Genomic DNA, 13,045 nt, shown 5'->3' on the forward strand with positions numbered 1-13,045 from the left:
ATGTGCCAATGTAATTTAGTATTGGCCCTGTGCGTGGTTCGCTAAGCTACGTTGTTTCTTAAAAAGGTGTAAGAAAAGGGATAAAGACGGACTTCCTCCCCGATAGTCACACCGTTACTGAAAGACTTTGATGTAGGCCCAACTCACAAGGCTCAGTTGCGAAGGGAAATCATCAAATGGTTTAAAACTTCTATTTAGAAATTGTTAAAGAGCAGGCAGAGACCCATGATCAAAAAAGTAAATTCATAGAAAGGAATAACACATTCCCCATATTTTCTACAACTTCTTTTATCTTCCTCATGGATCAATACACCTCAGTCAGAAGAAGGACCCACGTCAAGGAAAGCCCCTTCAAGGCTACCTTCGCGAGCAAAGGTAGACATAGTTGCCGAAATTGCAGGACCAACCCAAAAGACAAAAGTCCCTTTTCCAATTTTTACCTCATGGTGGTACCACTTTCATGGACTGAAAAAATAATATGTTATGGAAGTACAAATTATGAAAAGAACAAAGGTAATGCCCCCAAGAAGTTATGAAGTTGACTCTACAAAGATCGCATAATGCCTAACGAAAAGAAATGTGATAGGCATTATCAGCAGTCCAGATCGCCTTAGAAAAACACTCAAGTACTATAATTTTTAAAGACCGTTCCGATATAACATATGAAAAGTCATCTAAAGTTTGAGTCTCATTTAAGACGCATGTTCCTAATGACAACAATAACACATTTTGACTTTCCATTCAAGTTGGGTTACGACTGAGAGAAAATGACAAATGCAACAAAGCTCTCACCCTATAAAGCATGGGCGAGGGATTGGGGAAACAATGTTGGGCCGATCATAAGGCCCAAAACCACTGTCTAGAGAAACGTGCTAATTTACTAAAGTCACTTGCGAAGCAAGAGTGTTATCCTGAGTTAGAGCGTAGGTGATATGGATCCAAGATCCATCTAATAGATATCCACATCTTTCACATGAAGATAAAAAAGCTGTTATAAGCACTCTACTATATAAAGAGGAAGCTATTTTCTAGGGACGATTCAAATTCAAACTTCATTCACTCATCTTACTCTCATATTGACTTGAGTGTTATAGTGCTAACTTTGCAGGTTAGTCTCTCTCTCACATACCTGAAACTCAAGTCCACCATTATAATTCACAACCTTTGATCTTTGATCAATTATACTTTCCTAGTAAAACAACTGTCAAACATGCAATGCAATGCGTAATAATGAATTTGTTGAGGTGATAGGTTTTGACGAATAACTACACCAATGTATTTATCCAAAATAAAATTATTCTCAAGATCTATATTAGTTTGTTCCTTTTATATTTACTTTTCTCAAAAATATTTTTCAAGCTTATAATATTTATAATTTTCTAGTAAACTATTGTTTTCTTTTAGAATTCTAAAATAGAATTCAAACCTTATATTTCATGAATTTAGATAACAAATAGGTAACACATAAGTTGATAGTTCTCACTCTTCCACATTTGGCATCATGTTCATTTTATTCCCATCTGAAAAATAAGATGCACATTATTTATGGAAAATAGCAAGTTAAATGCTTAATTACAAAGCTAATAATTGGGTAAGTACATGGTACTAGTATTTTTGCTAAGTTGTAAATAGAAACATGCCACGTGAAAAAACATGTGAGGGATGGTGGGGCTAAAGACAACCAAGCAAGTCCCAATTTCATAATTTTAGAGTGGGTCCCATCAAGAACAAGAGGCCACAGCTGGCAATCTGTTCGTTTGCGTTCGGTGGAAACTCACTGTACTTACTTCAACCACACGATGGTAGTCAAAAATATCAAAACTGAATATTTGATTATGTCTTTTAAATTAATTTAATACTTAAATTTTAATAGAAAAAAATTATATTTTTTATAAAAAAATATTAATTCATAAATATCAACAACAATAAATAAGTATAAATAAATACGTCTGTCAAAAATTAAATTCTTAAACAATTATACTCAATTAATACGACTAACACATATCAGTTGAACTACTCTGCGACCGTATAAACTGTGGCCAAAATAAAAAGTATAAATTGAGCTTCAATTACACTTCAACTACTCACTTTTTTTTCACTTATCTTTTAGTACAAATTTTACATAAATGCCACAATAATTTCTTTTCCTGCAACTGCAATCCTGCTAGCTACTCATTCAAGACACAAAACCTGAAGCTTGTCTATTTCAATATTCTTTTTCCTTTTCTTTTATTTTTATTTTTATTTTTAATTTTATTTTTGATTCATTATTGCATAAGGGACCAGTCAAATCAAATATATGGTTCCTTTGTTACCTCTCAAAACTGTCGGTGCTATAATCTCTCACTTCTAACAAACACTTTTTATTTTATACAATATCTTTTCTTTTCGGCCTCTTTAAATAATATATACAAAATTTAATACTAAGTTTATACTCCTCAACAAGTAAAGGCATTTCATTATTATACTTGGACAACACTAGATACAAATCTTTTCTTTCTTTCTTTTTTTTTTGATTTTTTTTTTAGAATTTGACACATCACCTACTATACCAATATACTAGTATACATCAATTATTATTTTTTTTATACGTTGACTAGCTAAGAGAAAGATTAATAAACTTCACCTAGAAGAAATTGATGTTTAAACAACATTCACTTGGCATGTTTAATGATCTGAAATATTTATTGAATATTTTATTTTGTATAATCCATATATTTATATGTATACTATACCAGATGCAATGATGACGGTGATAATGACTATAACTACCACTATTATTATTATTATTGATATAATTGTTAGCCACATGTACGGGAAGAGAATCCATCTTGCATTGAAAATTTGACAGCGAGACTTGTAAAAGTTGAAAATTAATCATAAAAAAAGAGCACCACAACATTATAGTTTCAAAAGTAATTTTACTCTTACAATTCACGTTTTCAGAAATGTGTCTCAAGAACTCAGTTACTCATCGTTGAGGTGTCGTATGGCTGGAAAATTTTTAGGTGGACACATACCTAAGAAATTGTTTTACACACAACCAATCACAGAATTTTAATTAGGCTTATGCAACATGAAATTCAACTAGGGGTTTTTCTATTTTGAAGTTGAAGAGAGGAATATAATTAAGATGACACAATTATCCCATTTCAATAAACTAACAAATTAATGATTTACTAATGTGTTATTTGGATCAGAATTTTGTTATCAATTCCATTCTGAAAATATAATTAGTACCCAATTTTTTAATCAAACGGTCTCATCTTTTTCTTAAAATTTAGTTTAAGTAATTTCTTAGGGTGTAGTAACTCAAATGAGATGTATTAATTGAGTTAAATAAATAAATTATTTATAGAGTTAAATCGCATTATTTATTTATGAGAATTAATCTCTACAGTTAGTTCGTAGAGAATACTCAATTTCTACTAAAAAAATTGAATCATTTAATAATGTAAAGAAGTTGTTGATATTTCATAATGTAATAATTTTTAAAAATATTGCTTCATTTTTTAAAGGAAATTCAAGAATAAGTTGAAAATATTGCAACTATTATTAACAATTTTGTTTTAAGATATATTATATCATCATGGCTACATACATAAAAGTTATAAATAATGTAATAATTTTAAAAATATTGCTTTATTTTTTAAAGGAAATTCAAGAATAAGTTGAAAATATTGCAACTATTATTAACAATTTGGTTTTAAGATATAGTATTTCATCATGGCTACATACATAAAAGCTATGAAAAAAATATCTTAAATCTTATTTAAACAAGTGTCGGTTCTCTTAGCCTTGAGACCTACTATAATCCTCCTTGTGAATTCCATTGCTCAATTCACCAAAGATCAATTTGTTATAAAAAAAGTTAAATTTTATTTAAAGAAAAAACTGATTGTACTAGAAGGTCCCATTTTACTATACAATGATAAAGCGACAATAATGAAGGTTTACCAAAAAGTGTATTAACAGTAAACAGATTATCACTTTGATAAACAAACAATGAGATAGTAAATCCAAAAAAGTGCTACTACAATTATCTGAAAGAAAAAACAAACAGTTTTTCTAAATTATTAGCCAATAAATAGCTGCAAAGCATTGCTGTCAACATCACCATTTTTAGCGTTTGAGGTGGTGTTAGACATTGGAAAACAAAAGTCACGGATAATGATCACAGAATAAATAGATTTTTGTAGCTACATAACATAACAACAGTATCTAATTCTAAGCCACTTGTTTGCCAACTACACTAGTAAAGTTACAACCGACACAGGGAACACATTAAATCAGGATTCAGGATATAGATCAATCGAGTAAATTTGACAACAATTGATGGATCATAGAACACACGTAAAGTGAATTGCCCAATACCCAATATTTCAATGGTGACAAAAACTGGTGTATGATTTGACTCAAGATCAGTGTTGCATGATGCCCCCTACTGTTGTAGTAGTATTATTTACTATCTTCCAAACAAAATGCACATGTAACTCAGTCAAACAAACCTCCCCAAGAATGTTACTTGTATCTAATATATCTAATAACACCTGAAGTAACATGGTGTGTGACTACTCCTTTTGCAATTGAACATGATATCATCATCATACATATTTGTATTGCCGGATGTTTGGTACGTGTGGAAACACCAGAGAAACTTGTTGTTTGCATTTTGTTTTTTATGTCTTCCATACCTTAATAGTGCCATCTACGGATGAAGTTATCATGCAGTTTTCCTTTGGGTGATAACTTACACTTGTTACCTGACAAAGAAAACACATTGTATATAGTTAATAATGCCATTATCTTTGGACTAAAAACCTACAATAATAAAGTGCAGCATACGGTAGACTAATTCATGCAATAACAAAGTTCCTCCAGCAGACCAAAAATTGCATCAATAATAACATATGCTAATTGCATGCTTGGCTTGGCGGTAAATTTGACTAAATTACGTTATGTCAGCAAAAGCTACACTTTGGAGCTTCAAGATAATTGACAAAGTCAAGGTGTTATCGTGATTTGCCAAACTCACTCTAAATCCAAATGTGCACTTAGGTGTCACAACTAATTTATCATTTCTATCTAAATTATGAGGTGTTTGTGGTAAAAATTATTTTCAGAGTATGCTTCAAATTCATTATCAATCAATATGAAAATACAATGTAAAATAAGAGGCTTTCAAACACTATCCACTTAACTCCACCAGGAATCATATAAAGAATAAATGAACAAGTGAGATTTTACTACCTAGTCAGTAATAAGAAATTCTTAATTTCCCCCCATCAAGAGGGAAATGAAAACTTACAAAACCGTAAACATATTGCATGTTATGGTATTAGGTTCAAGAAATCATGATAGTTTTCTTTTAGTATCATCCTTCCACGTATTTCTTTTAGAATGAATAAACTAGAATCTTTTTCTTACCACTGAGGCATGAGCCCTGAATTCTGACACAACAGATGCATCTACAAGATCCCAGAAATAGACGAAACCATCCTCAGAGCCACCAGTTACATGAGCATCCGTATTAGTAAGGCAGCAATCCAATTTGTAAGACTGAGGATAAATCAATATAAATGACCAAATTTCAGAGAATGCTCAAGTCAAAAAGTTTTGAATTGAACATAGTAAAGTTACTTAAATCAAAAGAAAAACATGCTTCAGGAATTGATAATTGCAATTGCAGGGATCAGTAAATAGCATTCCACAAATGCAGATATACAGATGAGTAATGACTGTGAATATAAACTTGCATACAAATAGTTGAGACCATGCACCTGCTATTTTCCTTTATTAGTACTTAATGCTATATGTGGAATATTTGAATTGAAAGTGCTACAATCAGATTTATTCAGGCTAACCTTATTAGTGTGTCCTTTATATTCTTGTAATAGTTCACCAGTGGTTCTGTCACACGAAAGGATATTGAATTTAAAAGAGATAAAGAGCCATAGTAAATGTTCCTCAAATGTTACAAACATACCTGTCCAAAAGACGCACGGTAGAGTCTAAGCAACCGGCTAGGATGCAGTTGCCATCATTTGACATCGATATACAGTTGACAGGTTGCCCTAAGCTATCCGATATTTCTCTAATGAAAAGAACATAGAAGCTTAGTAAAATTGCACAATGCAAATAAAATTTATGGCAACAATAGAAGTGTATGTTTGGTTCTACTTCTACGAGACCCAAAATCAATTCTAGAGATGTAGAATTGATTCTGGGTGATTTTGAGGTGTTTGGTTTTTTAAAAGTAGAATTGATTCAACTTGAAACTATAATTTGTAGCGTCTGACTCTAGAATTGATTTTGGGTGATTTTTACACTAAAATTTAATGTTCAATTCACTTTTACATAAATGTATCCAAACATAAATCAATTTTACTAAACTCAATTATGTTAAAATCAACTCTACAAACTCAATTCTGCTAGAATCAATTATGTCCCCACCAATCCAAACATACCCAAAGTGTCTAATTTGAAATATCGCTTAATTTGTATTACTAAGTTTTTTTACACATAAACTCATGAATTATGAAATATACAGGTCTTGAAGTTTTTTATATATAATGTAACAAACCTGCCAATACGAATATCAAATGTTCGAACAGTCCCATCAACACTTCCTCCGATAATTTCAGTTTTTGTTAAACAAACAGACATCACACTATCTGCAAATGTGTCAATAACCTGCGCATCAATTGTGGTTCCTGATTAATAAGCCAGCAGAAAGAAATTGGGTGCATTGCATGTAATAAATGAGTTGAATAGTGAGGATAGGGGAATCAGTTGATGAAATCCACCTGTATTGGCTCAGTGCTGTGGGATCTGCAGTCCCAAGCGCGCAATGATTGATCATAGCCTGCTGAGACTACAACAGATGAATACTCGTTGAATTTTACACCATTTACCTACAGAACAAATAACCTATTAGAAACAAAAAATTGTATTGTATTGCCTGTTCTGAATTAAAGGTCGGGCGAACATATATCACAGATTCACAATAATAACAATCATTGAGAGCTCAAGACCAAAGTCATAAAAAAGGGCTAGCGACCCCGATTGTAAGAAGGTCTGCGACCATGATGTGGCTGTGTTATCAACGTTTTTGATGTCTCCAAGACCGTATCATGACTGCAATTGTGGTTACATTAGTCATTTAGTTATAAACTACAAATTTTTGCGATATCAAAAACCTCTAAAAAGTAAACTCACAGCCACAATTTCAAATTCTGCTCAAGACAACATAAACTCTCAGCATCAAAATTTTAATTTTCAACATTGCACACAAAACTACAAAATAAAAAATAGACTCTAGTGCATGAGAAAACAAAAATAATCGGAGGGGTCATTGGCTTAGGTTTAAAATGGATGTATACATGATGAAACCAGTGACATATGTAAAAAGTAAAAGGCAATAAACCAAAAGAAGTAGTAGAAATAGTGACATGATAGAAACACATCAATTTCACAATCCCTAACTCTCATGGTTTCCTTCATTCAAAGAGAAAAGCAAGAAAAAAAAGAGAGAAGCGAAAAAGTTCTTTAGCAATTATCATAGTAAGAAAGATAGAATAGAAAGTACCTCACCATCATGGCCACGAAACTTTCTTATTACGCGTCCAGTAGCAACATCCCAATAGAAGACCTGCCTATCTCCACCACAGGAACATAACTTGGAGTTGTCCCTAATAGCAAACAAAACAACAAGAAATGCAGTTTACATAACAGACAACCATGCTCGATCGAAATCAAACCAGAAAACCCCACAATTTATATAACAAACATTCCATTAGATTGACTTATTTAAACTTATATACTAACACAGACACTTCTGAGACAGTTTGCGCGAACTTCAAAAAGTAACTTACAACATGTCCATTAGGCTATGTTTGGATATCACGAAATGAACGGAGCGGAATGGAGCAGAGCGGAGTATGATGGAGTTCATTCCGCGCAAATCGGAGAGGAAAGAATATGGTGGTAAGTGATGGAAGGAATCCATACCACTCCTTTCCGCTCCGCTCCATCCGTTTTTAAATTATTCAAACAATAGAAAATCATTTTATTCCATTCAATTCCGCTCCACTCCATCCGATTCCATCAATCCAAACAAAGCCATAGTTATTTTCACTTTATTTTCATAATGTCTTCGATTGTAACTTATATAAAAAAAATCTGACTATATTTTACCTGTGTCTAAAAAATAGCTTATACATAAGCACTTATTTGGAAAACACGTATAGCATACTCTAGTAAGCAAGTGAAATTACGATAAAGTTTGAATATACATTTATGACGAATGAATGTAAAGGAAAGAGAAAGAGTGTATGTATATACGAAGTAACGTGGACATCGCGAACTTCACGGCCATGCGATTTATAGGTTTTGATATGGATGCCACGGTGAGGATTCCAAAGGCGTATGGTACGGTCTTTGCCACAACTGAGGATATAGTTACCGTCGGAATTGAACCTGGCGGCGAGCACGCCACCCTCGTGACCCTTGAGCACGTTCGCCTCCTTCAGCGGAAGATCTTCCTCGTTCATCGCTTCTTGCTACGGCTTTACTGCCGAGAAGGAGAGAGACCTAGGCAGAAAATTTTCTGTGTGAGGATGGGTCGGATTTATCTAATTGGGCCCTATTCATATAAGCCCTTACCCACTTCAAGATCTATATACCATCCCCTAAATTTTTTAAATCTAACCTTCAAATAATTTAAACTCAAAAAACCACTTTCCAAAATTTTCATAGTTTTTTAAAAAAAAATTACTATGATTTTTTTCAATTATTGAATGTCTGATAAATGTCTAACAATGTGAAGCAATAAAATATTATTCCATGTTTTTTCTAATATAAACTATCAAAGAGAAATTTTGATTATTGAGAACAAAAATGTGTATAAATATACTTTATTACATTAATAATATTAAAGAGTAGAGTGAAATAAAATAAATAATTCAATTGATACATATTTAAAATATTAAATAAAATTACACTGTGAATTAATCATAAAAGTTAAATTTTTATATGTATCTGACTTTTTTTTATTTGTATCTAAAATATCACATATGAATGGTTGTAATATTTCGATTGTGTAAAAAAATTTATATCGATAGTGCATACCAATTAATCTCATAAGTAAAATAAAATAATATTTTTAAAAAGATATTAATTAAATATTTTTTTATTCTCTACTAATATTATCAAATTTAGTTTTATGTCACCATATAAATTTTTTAATTTGAGAATAGGAGTCATGCACTGATAGTGTAAAATAATTTTACACTGTCAACCAATCACAACCATGCATCTAATTACACTCCACTTTTATTTTAATTTTTTTTTTAATAATGTAGCATTTTATTGATTTTTTATTGGTTGAATGTGTAAAATAACTTTACACTAACAGTGTATGAATATTATTCTCTTTTAATTTTAAGTATCTACAAAATTATCCTGCAAATTTTGTCGCTGAAATAAAATAAAAATAACACATGTTTAATTTATGTGTTTTTTAAAAAAAAAATCGAACAATATGATTTTATAGGTTATTGAATATAAATTTTGATCTCGTTAAATTTTTTATAAAATTTGTAAATACCAAAACCTCAATATAAATATAAATGTGTACTTAGAAAACAATTTTGAAGTAATTTTTTGTAAATGAGTTTTTATAAAGTTTTAATCATTGGCATTGTGTGCAAAAAGCCAAAAACTTTATGTTTTGCGTCTGACATATTTCTCATGATTTGACCATCTTGAGACAAAACAGTCCAAACAAAATATATCAATCGGTTGCTCAATCACACTTCTTTAATCTTCTCTTGGCCGATGGACTATCATGTACCTCGCAACAAGAGATTTACGTCTCAACCAAATCTAACAGTTCTATGAATTTCACGCCTAAAAGATAGTAAGGTTGTTATTCCTCTCCCATATATATCTGAGGTCCATACTATTTCACACACTGACTTGAGCGTCAAAGGATAACCTTGCAGGTACACCACTGCTCTGCCGCATCAGAAGCTCTACTCTGCCGCAGCTCTCGTGTCTCACTCTATTTCTGGTTCTAGAGCATAATAGTGCGTCATCTGTGGGAATCGACTTTCGGTTTCTGCGTTCTCACGGCTCTAACACCTCAGCGTTCAACTTTTGAATATAGTATTTGTGAATCTATGTGCTTGCAAATATAAAGTTGACAATCCCGCAAAAGACCATCTATGAAATTTTAATGACAACAACGTCGTCAACAGTTGTGATGAAGTCTATGACAATAGCTTTCAACCCTCTAATGATGGTGACATAACCAGACAAATATCTCACACCGCATAAACAGAAAGAGACTTAAGAGTAAAGTGCTAACATCTCATGCCTCATCAACAGAAATAGACTCGAGATTAAAGTGCTCATATGATCGATGCATTTGACAAAAGTCTTGGGAGTCTTAGAGTAATAATAGAGAGGAAGTGTGAAAGTTTGTCAGGTCGTGTCTGGCTGACCTGAGTTTTGTAAAAGTAAGGAAGTAGCTTAAGAGTACTAAGACAACTATCACACACACTTAAAATACATCTTTTAAAATGTTTTCATCTTGAAAATGTTTTTCTAAGTTAGAACCTGGTGATTAAAAAGTTGTACAAAACCTTTTCAAACTATTTGTTAACTATCTAATCGATTGGCAAAACTTTTCTAACCAGCCAATCGATTGGAACACTATGCTAACCGAGTAGAAGAGTGTCACTCGATTACATAATCAAAAAGGTCAACATATTAATGACTTGCAACGACTATATATTCAAACCTTCATATTTAGGCTTTCTAATTGATTAGATAATTAATTTTGCCCATGGATTATTTTCCTTTTTGGTTTTTTCAACTACTATATAGTGGAGGCACACCCTCACTTCAAATCTTGTCACTTTCTAAATTTTCCATATTTCTTTGGAATTTATCTTTCTCCCCTTCTCTAGAAAATATTTTCTTTCACTTCATATTGCATTAGTATATTGCATTAGTGCTAGTAATTGAAGCTTTACTTGTGTGGAAAGAATTTTCGTACGTGGTCTTTCTGGTCGTTTATATTCTTAAGGATGTGATACTCTTAAGAGATTGATTTTGGTTCTTGAGATGAATCTGTCATAAAATATATGTATTTGGTTTCTTAAGCTTTGACAGAAAAAGCTTTGTTTTGGTTATTGAGAGTCTGAGAGCAGTCATAAATCTCTAAACGGTTAGTTAGCTTAGCCTGGGGTAAAAGATGTCATTAGTTAGGGATAAACCTGCTAAAATCTCAAGATCAGACTATATTAAGATTCATGGGCATAACCTTCAAAAAGTCAAAGTTTATAGTCAAAATCTCGAGAAGATCCTTTAGGGACAAGACTAGGCCAACGTTTGACCAAACCTGTATAAATCTCTAGTGCGATTTTTTCTAACCCTATATTTTTAATTTCTACGATTTAGTTCAGTATTTTATTTCCGCTGCAAAGTATTTAGTCAAAATTACTTATACGATCTTAATCGAAAAAATATATAATTAATCACGAATTTTGAATACCACATTTCACCCCCTCCTGTGCTTAAAGTCACTTGTTCAGCAAGTGGCAGTAGAGTCTAACTTTTGTTAAGGAATAGTCGTCTCAAGGGGATAAATGACAAAAACCATTTCCAAGCATGAAAAATCATTTTTCCCTCAAAAAGCAAGTGTACAGATCAACACATATAGGGTGCAGGTCAACACATGTACTGTCGAATTAAAGCCTGTAGCTTTTGTAACTATGTGTCGACACATGCATCATTTCAGGTTGACACATACTAAAGAAATTTCTTCTATGTATCGACATATACGATTTTTTCAGGTCGACACATGTGTTGTAGTTTTAAAGCCTATAACTTCTGTAACTTTCTATCGACACATAACCTGTTGTAGGTCGCGCATGGAATTACATAGGTCGACACATGACTTACATGTGTCAAAACATGTTGTAGTTTTTTAGAATATTTTCATTCCTTTTTGCCTCCAACTTGCACCACTATAAATACATCAGACATGCATCATTTCCGATTTTATGAAACTATAAATACGTACTAAAATTGCTCATCATCTTCAACCTCTCAACTGTGCATGCACACAAATAAAGTATACATAATCATTCATTATTTGGGTGCCATCTAGACTTGATTGATAACGTTCAATTTAGGTTGGTTGTAACCTAAGATTGGGTTGAGAATCATAGGGAGTTTCATTCAAAAAAACCAAGTGCTTATCCTCCAAGGTCATTGTGGATTTGGGGTTTATTTCAATAAGAAAACCAAGTTGGGGTTTTCCTTCAAGATTATTGGGATTTGAAGGTTTTTGACTAGATTACACAAATTGGATTTGATCAAGTGAAAGGCTTTAAAGAACCAGAGGTTCTTGCAAAGGAGTAGCGTAAGACAATAAATCAATCTGGTAAACCTTGGGTGACAATAATTTGCAATTGGATTCGACCGAGTGAAAGCTTTGAAGAACGGTGGTGTCTTGCAAAGGGGTAGCGTGAGACGCTAAATCAATTGGCATTATCGGGTGACAATAATTCACAATTTGGATTCGACCGAGTGAAAGCATTGAAGAATGGTGGTTTCTTGCAAAGGAGTTACGCGAAATAGTGAATCAGATTGGTATTGTTGGGCAACTTGATCGAGTCAAGATCAAGGGGAGAGAAAGAGTGAGAATCATAATCAAGCTTAGGATTTGTAGATATGGATTGCTACATTTCTCTTGTAAGCATTATTTTGCAAAGTAAGAATCATTATCTCAATTCCAAATTAGAATTAGGGACAGACATAGTCGTAGCGAGGATAATCAGTGAACTGCCTAAACAACTCCCCGTGTCCTCTCCCTCTCCCTCCCCCTCTCTCTCTCTCTCTCTCTCTCTATATATATATATATATATATATATATATATATATATATATATATATATATATATGTATGTATGTATGTATGTATGTATATCTTGCATTTAAATTTTCATTATCAAATTGTTAGGCACATTGATTG

At 32.4% G+C, this 13,045-nt stretch overlaps 1 protein-coding gene across 1 annotated transcript; it reads right to left on the reverse strand.

Moving 5' to 3' along the window:
• Positions 1-4,159: 4,159 nt before the first annotated feature.
• Positions 4,160-8,637, reverse strand: LOC131602819 (uncharacterized). Its single transcript, XM_058875016.1, has 8 exons — positions 8,344-8,637; positions 7,589-7,691; positions 6,807-6,914; positions 6,584-6,693; positions 5,987-6,094; positions 5,865-5,910; positions 5,428-5,559; positions 4,160-4,763 (listed from the first exon to the last, which is right to left on the reverse strand). The coding sequence occupies exons 1-8, from the start codon at positions 8,550-8,552 to the stop codon at positions 4,680-4,682; spliced, it is 900 nt and encodes a 299-aa protein (XP_058730999.1). The 5' UTR covers positions 8,553-8,637; the 3' UTR covers positions 4,160-4,679.
• Between the last annotated feature and the right edge of the window lie 4,408 nt (positions 8,638-13,045).

The sequence above is a fragment of the Vicia villosa genome, linkage group LG5 (genome assembly GCF_029867415.1).
Source record: "Vicia villosa cultivar HV-30 ecotype Madison, WI linkage group LG5, Vvil1.0, whole genome shotgun sequence".
In the NCBI taxonomy this organism is placed as follows: domain Eukaryota; kingdom Viridiplantae; phylum Streptophyta; class Magnoliopsida; order Fabales; family Fabaceae; genus Vicia; species Vicia villosa.

Coding starts and splice junctions, on each gene's coding strand:
- LOC131602819 (XM_058875016.1), bottom strand. CDS start 8,552: ATGAACGAGGAAGATCTTCCGCTGAAGGAGGCGAACGTGCTCAAGGGT. Junction 6,915..7,588: donor TTCGTGGCCATGATGGTGAG/GTACTTTCTATT, acceptor TTTGTTCTGTAG/GTAAATGGTGTAAAATTCAA. Junction 6,694..6,806: donor ACAGCACTGAGCCAATACAG/GTGGATTTCATC, acceptor ATTGATGCGCAG/GTTATTGACACATTTGCAGA.